A 14,023-nucleotide genomic window follows, 5' to 3' on the forward strand; every position below is an offset into this window, starting at 1 on the left:
ATTTGTTTTTCAGGTGCTTCACTGGTATAAATCCCGAAAAAGGCACCAAGGGTGGACAAGTCCTGTCAAAGCGGACAGGGAAGGTTACCCACAAAAAGAAATCAGTCAACACTCGGGTTGCCAGTTCACTTAAAAAAAAAACAAAAAAAAAAAAACTAATGGACTTTGAGTGGGACTTCATATAAGGGAACCCATTCATTCACGGACATACCACACATACCTTACACATACTCTTCACACATGACATAAACATGCTTTTATTTAAATTTTGATTTCATTCATCCTTCATGCAGTAATTCCTATTTACTAATAATTCAGTAATTCCTATTCACTAAGTAGTTCTCAGTCACTCATTTAGTTTTTTCTAATGTTATGCAAATGTTTTGTTCATTCAGTTAAACATGTTTATTCTGAAGCTTAATTTTATTTAGTCATTCCACTTGCTTTGCCACAGCCACTAATTTTCAGAATATCTTGTGATTAAAGTGGCTTTTGTTTGTCAAGTTTTTCAGAGGTATAATAAAGCACGTTTTGAAGTTACACTGCATTGTGTTAAATGTTTAATGTTTTAAAGGCTACATTTGTAAATTATTATAATAAATTAAAAAATTAAAAGAATTAAAAAAAAAATCAAAAATATTTAGAAAAATAAATCATTTTTTTAGCAGACCATTTCTCAGTATAATGACATTTGTAGTTTACAGTAAATAAAAAAAGTGCAAATAAACTTTAATTGACTGTTAATGCTTTTGACAGTAGTTTACTGTTAATGTAGAAAATAACAGCTTTATGCTGTATTTCCAAAAACAGTAACAAACTGTAAATTTCAACAACAGCAAGACAGTTAATTTAACAGTAACTTGCTGGCAACTGTGCTGCCAGTAACTTACTGTTTTTTAACAGTGTGGTATAAATTTTGCTGACATGGTTGATCCGGCGCTCTGGGGGAGAAGCACGAAGCATTACACAAAGGCAGACATGAAAATTAGTTACTTTGGATTTTCTCTAGTCACTCACATGTGCAGTGTCACTATACAGTTGTTACCACAGCAAACAGGATGCACAAGAATGATCGTATCAAATACTGGCTATTTCCTCATAGAGGACACCTCAAGAGAATTTTAGTTCCTTTCTTTTCATTGCCTTTTAATACATTCAAAGATTAATTAGAAAAACATGAGCAAGCAATGTTTACACAGTTCTCTGAACTTGCTTTTCATTTTTTTTTTTTTCATTTTTGTTACTTTCTTGTTTTTTCTTGTTTGGTTGGTTTTTATTTATTTCTTTTGCCTTTGTGTTGTCATGTTTCGATTGTCTCAGGTAACATGAAATGGTAGTAATAAACCTAAGAAACCAAAAAGTATGTATTTTCTACCAATATACTTGAGGAGTTTTAAATTGTAGTGTAACGTGTTTAAAGTGTGTTTTGAGAACACTTGTGTCTTATTTATATTTATCAGAAATATAAAAATGCAGACAAAATAAGGTGCTGCAGGAATATTCAAAGTATTGATTCTCTTACCCCTCATTGCGTTCACCTGGAGGCCACTGGTCAAAGCCAGGGCCAGAACACAGATTGTAGACGTACTCCACGCCATGGTGGGTGTGAGGGTGGGTCTGTCCACACTCCTTAGGTCCAGCACACACACTGCTACTTCTGTCAGCTCTCAGACCCCTTATATGTCTTTTACTCAGGCCTAAATGCCACCCTCCCTCTCTGGGAGGAACTCTCAGTCTACAAAATTTTATTGAGAGGTAACAAATAAAAGGCCAGAATGGTATCTTAATGGTCCACTGTGTACATGTGTGTGTGTGTGTTCCTGAGCATGAACATCCTGCTTGAATGATGTAATTTTATGATTTTACTGTAGAGCATAGATGATAAAAATATTCCAATGATAAGAAATTGAACAATATATGCTTTCTTTCTTGATTATGCCTCCTAATCTGTGATATCACTAAATTAATTCTAATCGATATTGAATGTTTATATGTAACCATGCATAGACATGCCAGTGATAATTATTTCAATATTATTTGTTTTCAGGGACTTTGAATTTGTATAATGTTTTGAAAACTGGCACAATGGACTGCTTTGTAAATGTCAAATAAATGGCACAACATTGAAATATTCAATTAAAATATAATTAAATATATTGGAGCTAATTAAATATACCCAGGATGATTATATTCTGATGTAGGTTTGGTGTTTGTTTTCCTATATTTAATAAAACACACACACACAAAATAACTGATTATCAGAAAAGGTCCTAAGCAGGACCTTTACATTACATTTAGGATTATGTAATAGCACAGTTTGAAGCAGTTATGTGATGATTCAGGCCAGCAGTTTGCTCAACACTAAACCGATTTCCTTTACCTGTAGGCAACATTGTGCAAAAAGTTACACACCCAAGTTTTTGCAAAAAATATGAAGAAAGAGTGAATTGTGTAAAATAAAGTTTTTGGCCATTATGACAGGGTAAACTCTTTTATTGATTTACATATGTAGAGGTTGTTGACAGGTTGTTTACTCTGGTTGAGTAAAAATATAAATCCATTAACAAACACAAAAGTATGTTAGTTTTTGTGAGCAGATGTAAGAGAAAAAATGTTTTGATCGTACAAGGTAGACAGTACTCACTTAAGAACACAATTCTGAAGTCAATACTTACCATAAACCCAAACAATAAAAGTAAACACAGGAGTCTTAAAGAGAATAAAATCGAATCTATAGTAATTTGATTTAATAAACAAGTTATCAAGCATTAACAGATTCAAAAAATTTTTTATTGGTTTGTTATTCAAAATAATCTGATCACTAAAGGAAGTTTGTAAAGGGTGTGGGTAATCAAAAATGCATACGCATAGACACACACACACACACACACACAGTTTTAACATATATTAATATGTAGATACATAAAAACTTGTTTTTATGTGTTTTTCTCCTCATTTGTCTCCTTCTTATATCCCATAATCATCTAAACCTGGTTCCTTTTTGGGGTATTCCAGACACAGAATGAGGCTTTTTACATAATGAACAACAAATTACTTACTAGCTACTCCACTATCTTGTCTTAGGTTCTAAAAAATCTGTATCCATGTGCGTGATAGACTGGGGATCTTAATTGTTTAGGTGTGTCACTGCTCTGGATGTCATCTGTCAGTCCAGTTAACAAGCTGTTCATTAACACACCTAATAATGATCACATCCTGTTCCTGTCCTTGTCTCAGTACCTTTACACAACTTGCCGTAATACCACCTTACACAGAAAGTCATCAGACACATCCCAAGTAAAAGGACTATACCATAGTTGACTGGAAATGAAGCTACAGCCACTGGGCTAAATACACACTCCAGTGTGTTAATCTGCAGACCCTTAGTGTAGATTTATGTCAGAGTAGCTGCAGGCATGAAGCCGCCAAATGTTCATCCATCAACACAACATTCAGCAATAGTCAGCAGCTTATAGTGCTAGTGCGACTGTGTTACCCACTTGTGTCCTCTTTGTGTACCTTAACATGAACAGTATAATAAATACTGTAAGTGATACAGAATGAGGAATAAATGAAAGCTTGAGAGGTGTAGTGCAGAATTTAAACCCACTAGCTTCATATCCTCATTTATTACATCCATATACCTCCTCTTTGGCCTTCCTCTTTTCCTCCTGCCTGGCAGCTCCATGTCAACATTCTCCTACCAATATACTCACTCTCCCTCCTCTGGACATGTCCAAACCATCTTAACCTGGCCTCTCTAACTTTGTCCCCCAAATGTCCAACATGAGTTGTCCCTCTGATGTACTCGTTCCTAATCCTGTCCAACCGTGTCACTCCCAAAGAGAACCTCAACATCTTCAGCTCTGCTACCTCCAGCTCTTACTCCTGTCTCTGTCTCAGGGACACTGTCTCTAAACCATACAGAATGGCTGGTCTCACCAGTGTCTTGTACACCTTCCCCTTGATTCTTGCAGATATTTTTCTATCACATAGAACTCCCAACACCTTTCTCCACCCATTCCAACCTGCCTGCACTCGCTTCTTTACCTCTTTCCCACACTCTCCATTACTCTGGACTGCTGACCCCAAGTACTTAAACTCCTATACCTTCTTCACCTCTTCACCCTGTAATCTTACTGTTCCACTTCCCTCTCTGTCATTCACACACATGTACGACTGACTTTCATTCCTCTTCTCTCCAGCGCAAACCTCCACCTCTCCAGGTTTTCCTCCACCTGCTCCCTGCTCTCATAACCACTAACAACATTCAACATCACCCCTTCAACCTCTAACTTCAGACTCATCACCCTGTCTGACACTCTCATCACCTCCAGAACATTCCTCACAAACTCCTCCTTCAGGACCACTCCTACCCCATTTCTCTTACTATCCACACCATAATAAAACAGCTTGAATCCTGCTCCTATACTACAAGCCTTGCTACCCTTCCACCTGGTCTCCTGTACACACAGTATATCCACCTTCCTTTTCACCATCATATCAGCCAGCTCTCTACCTTTCCCTGTCATAGTACCAACATTCAGAGTTCCTATTCTCAGTCCTACACTCTTACCTTTCCTCTTCTCTCTCTGTCTATGCAATCTCCTTCCTCCTCTACTTCTTCGACTAACAGTAGCCCAATTTCCACCAGTGCCCTGTAGGTGAACGGCGCCGATGGCAGTTGTCATGAAATTTAGAGCACTGACGATTCGCATGGTTAAATTTGGCAATGTTTTACGCCGGATGTCCTTCCTGACGCAACCCTCTCGGGCTTGGGACTGGCACAGAAGTCACTGGACTGTGACCCCATGGCCAGATTATCACACAGTAAAAACTAAATTAATTTATTTGTATTGACACTGCCCTGCATTATTGGGCAGAAAGTAGAAATCACATATTCATAAATTCCAATACACAATACATGTTGCATTTTTTGGCAGCCTCAGTACTATCAAAAATCAGCTAGTGCTAATGCTTAGAATTAAGCATTTTCTATGATTAGTATTTAAACATTTTGCACTGCAAACCTAACATAGACTTTCAGAGTGATCTTCAGTTCACAGTTAATATTAAATAAATAGTTAATATTAAAAAATAAAGTCTACTGTAAGCATATAAATTTTGTACATTTTGGAACACAGATAAATATAGGAACCTTCATAATTAACAGATAAACCAGCACACATTTTTTCCATGCAATTTTATTTATTATTATTTTATTATTATTATTTTAATTACTGTCATTAATTAAAGAAGAATACACAACCATCAACACCAGAGAAAAACAAAGCATGCAAGAAAGGAAAGGGTTTATATATTCTGTTATATGCTCAATTGTGTGACAAAACACAGGAGCCTGTTCTCATGCAATATATTTGTATTTGATATTTGATTTTTCATGCTCTATTTCAATTCTATAAAATGTAATGATAGTTAGCATGAATTCAGTTGAACTAATATGCACACATAGGTGAATATCTGCCTTAGTAGGCTCATTTTCAATCAATTAATTAATTTTAAAAAATATATGTTAGTAAGATTCATTTTAGTCTGTGCAATTAGTGACATGGCAGCCACACTCCTCAACATAAGTGTAAGTGTATGGTTTCAGGGTGTTTTTTGCACAGCGTAGCTGCACTTGCTTGCTGCTGGTTCGAAGCTCCTTACAGCAGGTGCAGTGGTGTGTCATGGTGTTCGCTGCCATTGAATATCTGCACAAGGAAAGTAGTATGGGACATTAAAAGATGGAGTGAGGAAGAATAAAAAAAAATTGTTTTTCTTAAAAAAAAAAGTGTTTTTGTGTATGTGTCTGAGAGAACTACATCATTCTTTACTTCCTGACACACAGTAAATGTGAAGTCTCCACTCTTGATTTAACGCCTGTCTCTCTACCTGTTACTATATCCTACAGAGTGTCATGGGGAGCCTGGAGCCTATCCCAGGGGACTAGGGGCACAGGGTGGGGGACACCCTGGACAGGGGACAGGGCACAATCACTCATACTCACACACCCGTTCACACAGACTACTTTGGAAAATTTAGAGATACCAATCAGCCTACAACACATGGCCTTGGACTAGATGAGGAAAGAGGAGTTCCCAGAAGAAACCTCTGAAGCACTGGGAGAACATGCAAACTCCATGTACACAGAGCAGAGGTGGGAATTGAACCCTTAGCCCCAGAATTGCAAGGCAAACATGCACTGTGTGCCCTGTTACCATAACTGTATTGTGTGTGTGTGCCCTGTTACCATAACTGTATTGTGTGTGTGTGCCCTGTTACCATAACTGTATTGTGTGTGTGTTTATTTGTTTGTTTGTGTTTATTTATCAGTGAGCAAACCCACATTGATTTGGTGTCACAGGATCCAGAGCAGGAGGCTATCTCCACAGGCTGAATGGATGTACAGTCATTAACCTTTAAGTAAGTGATGTTCTTTTGCAGATTGCAAAAGAACTGATGTAGCTGACCTGAATGTCAAATACAGAGAGAAGTTTACTCATTGAATAAAGGATAATCAAACATGCATATTAATACACAAAAGACAAAAACATGTAGATAAAGTTGCTGTAAATAATTTCATTGTTAAAATACGTAAATTGAATATAGTATTATATTATTGTATTATTGTATTTCATTTAAAAGTGAAGAAAAAGGTTGTTAATCATCTTACATGTTTTACAACATCCATCTGATGTCATTTTTTCTGTGCCCTAAAAAAGGCAAAAATAAAAAAAATAAAAAAATAAATTACTAATTGTTATTCCTTAATAGTAAAATTTATACAGTTCTGAAAAATGTACTGGTTAAACATCTGTACACAACATAAGGGTAAGATTAGCCACAAGTGATGAACATACAGGAACGCAGTCTTGTGGATTATACTCAGGACATGAAGGGGGTATCTTCACCAAGACAAACACATTGTTGACTTTAGTGCAGTTGAAAGTCACACATGGTTTACGTGGATGAGTCCAGTTTTGTCCAACCTGATAAAAAAAATCAGAGAGAATGGGACACTGACAAGGAGGAACCAATCCAGAACCAAGAATCATAATTAACATTAATTTGTGTATAATATTGTCTGTACCTCAGCTGTGGTTATTCTATTGGATTGATCTGGGTCTTCGTATACACACTGTTTTTGTACACAATTTCCACAGCACTTCCCAGGTACAGCTTGATAGGAAAAGCCCTATAAAACATTAATAGTAACCTTTAATCCATCAACATCAATATGAATTACAATTATATTATTTTCCCATGTTGATTAGACAATAAACTAACATTTAATCAACTGCTGCAGGTTTGTAGCCTAAATGTATGTTTCACATAAGCCACTGAAACATGGTGGTTGATGTTCTAGTGAGTGTTTTGTCTTGATTATGTAATGTCAACTGCAGATTAAAGGCATTACTACCATAGGGCAGGTTGTGTTGCAGGCCATAGGAGTGCATTCTGTTTTAAGAAGTTTACTGCTTGAGTTCACAGTTAAACCACAAACACAGTCTTCACAGGATCCTGTTGGAACTTTCTCACCAGGCTATAAAGTAAAAACTTTGTTAACATTATGTCCACTATACAGTCTCCTCACATTTTGAAGTCTTCTTCTAATTATATTTCACTGAGAACATGAATTAATTCTCTGCCATGAAATATTCTCACAATAAAGTATGGCTAATGAATACAGTATAAACAGTATTATACAAAAATTATAGCACCATGTAAGCACTATAGCACTGTACAACTAAAAACACAGCAAACATGATTCACAAGCATAGTAAGTAGTGCAATACAGCACAATATTAATAACATAATAATAAAAATATAAATAATAAATCTTACCAAATAGACATTTTCATGGAAGACACACACATTCTTGGGTTCTGGTGGGAAAAAAAAACATCATCAAATCATTAAACTTCACAATCTGTGAACAGGCGAACATTTTTCGACAGGCTATATGTATACATATATATATAAGACTATATAACATAAAGTAAAGGTAATATTAAAGCTTACCACAGTAGAATGTTATGCAACAGTCATTATCTGTCCTGTTTTGTACTATCTCAAATCCAACTGGGCATTTTATCATGTGTGTAGGACACAACCTAGGTTTGCACACTGAGAAAGATAGAGGAGAGAGAGAGAGAGAGAGAGAGAGAGAGAATGATCAGGGAATATACCAGCATGAAAAGGTAGCTGTTCTGTTCTGACTGGATTCAGCAATTCCAAAGATCTGTGGTATGAAGCAAATTATTTTATGTTGTTTCCTTTATATTCCTTTATATTTAATTCTAATCGATAAAACGTCTTAGACATACTTTTTATATTGAAAAATAATATAGTGAAATAATATAGTGAATATAGTGAAGTAATGCTCACTCACCACACTTTGGACAGCAGTCCACAATCTCAAGCTCATAGCCTGCTTTTGTACAGGGCTCTGGGTTTGGACATTGAACTGGTTCACACAATGGACCCATGGAATTTTTACTGCATGTACATTCTTTACATTCTGATCGCCATTTATCCCCTGGCTGCAGATACATGAGAGAATGCATACTTGTGTTTCTTGAAATACTTTACTTGATGTATTTGTAACTGGCAGTGTGTGAACAACACTGCAAAATCTTACATCTTACATCTTACATCTTATCTAAAATATCTTACATCTTACATCTTATCTAGTATCCTCTTCTACTCAAGCAACATAGCACAAGCAAGATTGCAGTTCTACTGAATATCGGCATGGCTATGATTGCCTGTGGCACTCAGTCAAGGGCCCATGTTCAGTGTAACAGCACTCTTGCTTATGCATGTGATATTGCATAATTATAATAGGATTTCAGATAAATAAAACTAAATTGCAATGTTGCATTTCTATTACAGATTTATAAATACAAAATTCATATTGAGTAACTGAATTCAAATATCAAAATATCAAATAATGTGTTTATTGTTGATGATTTTTCATGCTGTTTGGTAATTCTTCTAGAACGGTTTCATTGGGCCTGTTACTAGAACAAGATTATACCTAAATATCACAATTCCAGAACATAAAAATCAGGTTTAACTGAAGAAGGCAAGGAATCCCTCGTGTCTGATGATTAGTAGGCCAACACATCAGAAAGCTGTCTTACCTGCTTGGGCTGTCCATCAGAACCTATACAACCTAAGACACAGAAATGATATATATATATTATATATATATATATATATATATATATATATATATACACATACGCATATTAATATTAATTATAAAGCAATACTTGGAATAAACAATACATTTGCCTACCACAGAACTTTGTGCATACATCCGAAGTAGTGTCAAGGAGGGTGGTGCCATTAGGGCAGTAGCATCCTTCTCGGAAATGATCACGACACACACGAGACTCACAATTTATAAACATTTCATTGTACCTGGAAAAGTTCCAGAAAAGAAAAAATGAAAAATATTGGACAGTTATTATTGACAATAGAGTCAAAAACTACAACTGAAATAATTCTGTGTGATGATCTGAATATTGTCATGAGTTCTCTACCCTGAATTGCAGGATTTTTCCGTCTTCGGCCCACATGGCAAGTAAACTTTATGTTTGGGACAGTCATGTGCTATCAGGAAGAAATAAAAACAATCAGTATCAACCTGGAAATCAGTTTTTAATGACATGTGTCTTTTCTATTTCTTACGGCATTGTCCATTAGTTAAGTTCCTCCAGTCCACACATACAGATTCCTCAGCACACATTTGAGCATAACCCTCCAGGCTGAAGCAACCAGTGGCATTCTTCATGTTGCACACATCATATACACATGCCTTGTAGAAGTTTTCTGGGTCAATGACTTTGTGGCACTGTTCAAATGCTCTGTAAATAAAGACAAATTGAAAGTACAAAGTTTTGACATATTTATTAAGCAGGATTACAACAATCTTCACTATATATTCAGACAAAATAAAAGTGGAGCTCTCTTCCAGGATGACTGGAAAAATGTCATATTTACTGGATTTGGAAGGGGCACTGAATGGTATAATAAGAATTAAAATGTTAGTGCTATGACCTAAATGAACACACATCATTTGGAATATATGGTATGATGCCATGAAAATATCACAAATGAGAGTAGCATGAAAAGTGCTAGTTTCTCAAAAGTGATAAAGCAATGCATTTGTAGTGAACTTTTAGACAATGCTGTATATATAACAGAATGTGATTTACTTGCTGAAGATGATTTTGCAGATGGCTGGTTGACATGGTTTCACGGTTGTTTTTGGGGGAGGTTGGGGAGTTGGGCAAACTGTTTTATTCACTTGCCATTTAGGAGCCATTTCCTCACATGACTGGATTACTTTTCCATTAGGGAGTCTGCAGTCATTCGATCTGTTGTTGTCACAGTTGCCTTTAAGAAACATAGTAAAAATATAATCAGTCTGTTAAAAATGACAACAGGACTAAATCAAATAAAGAGACTTACAGTATAGTGACTTAACAAACTACTATTATATCACATCATTTACAGCAGCGTTCTGACAGAAATTATGTTGTGCATATTATGTGTGCAGAGATGTAGGTTCACTTACCACACTGTCCTTCTGTGTTATTGTGAAATCGAGAAAATGGAAGGCTGACTAAAAAGTTCATGCCTTTGAAGATAACCTGAGCTTGGATAGCAGGAATATCTAGAGTCATTGCAATACCAGTTGTGGTTATGGTGAAGTCTGCATTAGTGTAAACTGGGGTCACCTTCTTATTGTTGACATATACCTAACACAAAGAAATTATTTTAGGTGATATATATGTAATAATTGTACAATTCTGGCCAAAAAGTTATTAAACAAACATAATCATAAAGCTTTAGGGAAATGATGTTTCTAAAGAACACCAAAATAATGATAAATAAACACTTTTCAGACTTAGAAATACACTAGATTGGAAAGGCCCAATTATTGAATGTTATCTTCAATAATAAAATAGTAGCTATTACTAAACCCAGCAATGAACTAAGACAATATAATTTGAATTCATTACACATTGTTTCTCGTGATCACGATTATCTCATGATATTTGTTTTATTTCTAAATACTTAAAAGCCTGTGTTTATATTTGACAGGAAATGTCCTCATATTTTGTATGTTAATATTTCAAAGATATTCATTCAGCATACATGAACATAGCATAGTCTCCTGATATCTCTAAAGGTTTCTATACTTGCTGCATATGTAACCTGTTTCTTTTTGTTAAGATTTAACCGCTGTGCACTCACTGTATTCACAGTTGGGTTTCTTGTCTGTTTCAGTTCAATTTGATATGATTTATAGTATACAGTCAAATACTCAGGACAAGCCAGTGCTTGTTCGATGTCACACATATAGTTCTTGATGTGGACAGAGAAATTGTACTTCTTGATGATTTCCTGGACTAAAACATATGTGCAGTTTCCTTGGAAAGCATAATATGTCCCATCAAAAGAGACATAATGTGGATCTCCCCAACCAGTACATCTGCCTGCAATTTTGAATAACAAGAGTTTACTTCAATTTAAAGTGGTGCACAATAAATTTACATAAAAAAATGAGAGGTTACAGTAATTAATGTGCAATGACGAGTAAGACGTCAAGAAAGACTAAAAATGGATTAAACTCACATTGACATTCATAATGATAACAACATCCGGTCTCATCGTAGACCTTAACAGGAGGTATATTATTTTCACATACTGGAACTGTAGGATCTGATTTAAGACATTGCAGAGGTGTGGAGATAACAGAGCCATTCTGGCATGTTTCTTCAAAACACTTGTTCCTCCAGGTTTCTCCATTCTATTAATGATAAGTCAGAACAAAAAAGATAAAGAAGGCAAAGACATACAATAGATATACACACATGGACAAAATTGCTGGTAATCTACCATTAAAGAGAGAAAAACCCACAATGGTCACTGAAATAACTTGAAACTGACAAAAGTAATAATAAATAAAAAATTTACTGAAAATTGACTAATGAAAATCAGACATTGTTTTTGATTTCAACAGAAAACTAATGAAACTGTCCTGGACAAACATGATGGTACCCTTCAATTAAAATTTTGTTGCACAAAATCTTTTGAGGTAATCACACGGTTTATTTAACTCTGAATGAGACTTCTGCACCTATCAACAGATATTTTGGCCCACACCTTATGAGCAAACTGCTCCAGCTGTCCCAGGTTTGAAGCCTTCACCAGACTGAATAAGTCAGCTCTTTCCACAGATATTCAATAGGATTTAGATCAGGGCTCATAGAAGGCCGCATCAGAATAGTTCAATGTTTTGTTCTTAGCCATTCTTGGGTGTTTTTAGATGTCTGTTTTTGGTCATTATCCTGTTGGAGGACCTATGACCTGTGACTGAGAACAAGCTTTCTGACACCGGACAGCATGTTTTGCTCCAGAATGCCTTGATAGTCTTGAGATTTTATTGTACCCTGCACAGATTTAAAACACCCTGTGCCAGATGCAGCAAAATAGCCCCAGAAAATAACTGAGCGGCCTCCATGTTCAACAGTAGTTTTTTTTCTTTGTATGCTTCGTTTTTCCGTCTGTGAACATGGAACTGATGTGACTTGCCATTTTTTATGATTTGCTTTCAACAGTGGAGTCCTCCTCGGCCGTCTTCCCCTCAGGCTCAAGCAGCGACAGACGGTATGATCTGACACGAATGTACCTTGACCTTGAAGTCCACCTCTAATCTCTTTGGGAGTTGCTCTGATCTCTTTGGTTACCATTCATATTCTCTGCCTTTTTAATTTGTCATCAATTTTCTTCTTGTGGCCACATCCAGGGAGGTTGGCTACAGTCCTGTGGACCTTAAACTTCTGATTAATATGTGCAACTGTGGTCACAGGAACATCAAGCTGCTTGGAGATGGTCTTATAGCCTTTACCTGTAACGTGCTTGTCTATAATTTTCCTTCTAATCTCCTGAGACAACTCTCTCTTCACTTTCTGTGATCCATGTTCAGTGTGGTGCACACCACGATGCCAAACAGCACAATGACTACTTTTCACCCTTTAGACAGGCAGAATGACTAACTACAAGTTTGAAGACACCTGTGATGTTATTCAAGTTATTTCAGTGACCATTGTGGGTTTTTCTCTCTTTAATGGAAGTGTACCAACAATTTTGTCCACGTGTGTAATAGCAGATTTGTGTCTCATTTCATTACTTTTTGTGCATATCATTTATATGAACAATATGCCTGTGTGGAACTGGTGGCATTCTCGAGCACCAGTTTGTGACCGGAGGGTGGAAGGTGTGTGGTAAGTATTGCATACCTGCAGAGAATTAAACTAACAAATGTATGTGTAGCAGTGAGCCTGGTGTCGACCTTGTGATGGCTTTATGATTTCAGTGCATGTTTGGAGAATAATCTTATTGCTATACTGATTTTTTTCATTACCTGATTAAAGTGTGATTACAGTGCATGTGTTTTAATCATATTTGTGCATTTCGACATGAGAAAGAAAACAGTCTGTGTCAAATTTATTTGTCTGTATATTTACCATATATCTATAAAATATGAAGCTGATAATAACTGATTGGCCTACAAGGATACAGCCATATGTAATGGTATGAGACTCTTGTTCATTGTTATAGCCTGTAGTGTCATTTTACTTACAAACATATACTTTTGCCTTAAACATTGGATAAAGTTGTGTTGGAATTAATACAATAATTCCAAAGTACCTTTCTTGGTGGATCAAGGAATTTGCAGCCTTTCTGAAGAGGAGTGGAGGTGGTTGTAGAGGCTGATGGAGTGTATGGTGTAGGAGTAGTAAAGACGCATGGCTCAGATTTCTTGAAAACATTGCACCCTGATTCACAAATAGCAATGAAGCACCATCCAGCTTCATCAGTTTGGTTATACATGACAGACCCTAGAATGATGTAAAAATATAATGATTAACAACTTGTAAATGGATAAAAGGCAAACATTTCACAAAAATAAATACCACAGAATTAATCAGCCTTAATA

At 36.0% G+C, this 14,023-nt stretch overlaps 2 protein-coding genes across 4 annotated transcripts in view; both read right to left on the minus strand.

Annotated features, from left to right (window-relative positions):
• The window catches only part of LOC131365104 (mucin-2-like), a 48,182-nt gene extending 46,529 nt beyond the window's left edge, over nt 1-1,653 (minus strand). The window contains exon 1 of the mRNA XM_058408726.1: nt 1,523-1,653. Coding sequence (XP_058264709.1) covers nt 1,523-1,598 — 76 coding nt within the window. The 5' untranslated portion in view covers nt 1,599-1,653. The remainder of the gene's footprint in view (nt 1-1,522) is intronic.
• Nucleotides 1,654-5,206: 3,553 nt separating this feature from the next.
• LOC131365014 (mucin-2-like) overlaps nt 5,207-14,023 on the minus strand; it is a 40,284-nt gene continuing 31,467 nt past the window's right edge. For all 3 annotated transcript variants that reach the window (XM_058408578.1, XM_058408577.1, XM_058408576.1), the window contains 18 exons: nt 13,735-13,925; nt 11,656-11,830; nt 11,275-11,516; nt 10,592-10,775; nt 10,230-10,410; nt 9,703-9,878; nt 9,555-9,624; nt 9,308-9,432; nt 9,150-9,181; nt 8,396-8,546; nt 8,026-8,130; nt 7,849-7,889; nt 7,424-7,546; nt 7,094-7,198; nt 6,864-6,992; nt 6,677-6,716; nt 6,350-6,473; nt 5,207-5,714 (listed from right to left, as the gene is read on the minus strand). In XM_058408578.1, coding sequence (XP_058264561.1) covers nt 5,549-5,714; nt 6,350-6,473; nt 6,677-6,716; nt 6,864-6,992; nt 7,094-7,198; nt 7,424-7,546; nt 7,849-7,889; nt 8,026-8,130; nt 8,396-8,546; nt 9,150-9,181; nt 9,308-9,432; nt 9,555-9,624; nt 9,703-9,878; nt 10,230-10,410; nt 10,592-10,775; nt 11,275-11,516; nt 11,656-11,830; nt 13,735-13,925 — 2,360 coding nt within the window. In that variant the 3' untranslated portion in view covers nt 5,207-5,548. The remainder of the gene's footprint in view (nt 5,715-6,349; nt 6,474-6,676; nt 6,717-6,863; nt 6,993-7,093; nt 7,199-7,423; nt 7,547-7,848; nt 7,890-8,025; nt 8,131-8,395; nt 8,547-9,149; nt 9,182-9,307; nt 9,433-9,554; nt 9,625-9,702; nt 9,879-10,229; nt 10,411-10,591; nt 10,776-11,274; nt 11,517-11,655; nt 11,831-13,734; nt 13,926-14,023) is intronic.

Source organism: Hemibagrus wyckioides, linkage group LG14, assembly GCF_019097595.1.
Source record: "Hemibagrus wyckioides isolate EC202008001 linkage group LG14, SWU_Hwy_1.0, whole genome shotgun sequence".
NCBI lineage: Eukaryota > Metazoa > Chordata > Actinopteri > Siluriformes > Bagridae > Hemibagrus > Hemibagrus wyckioides.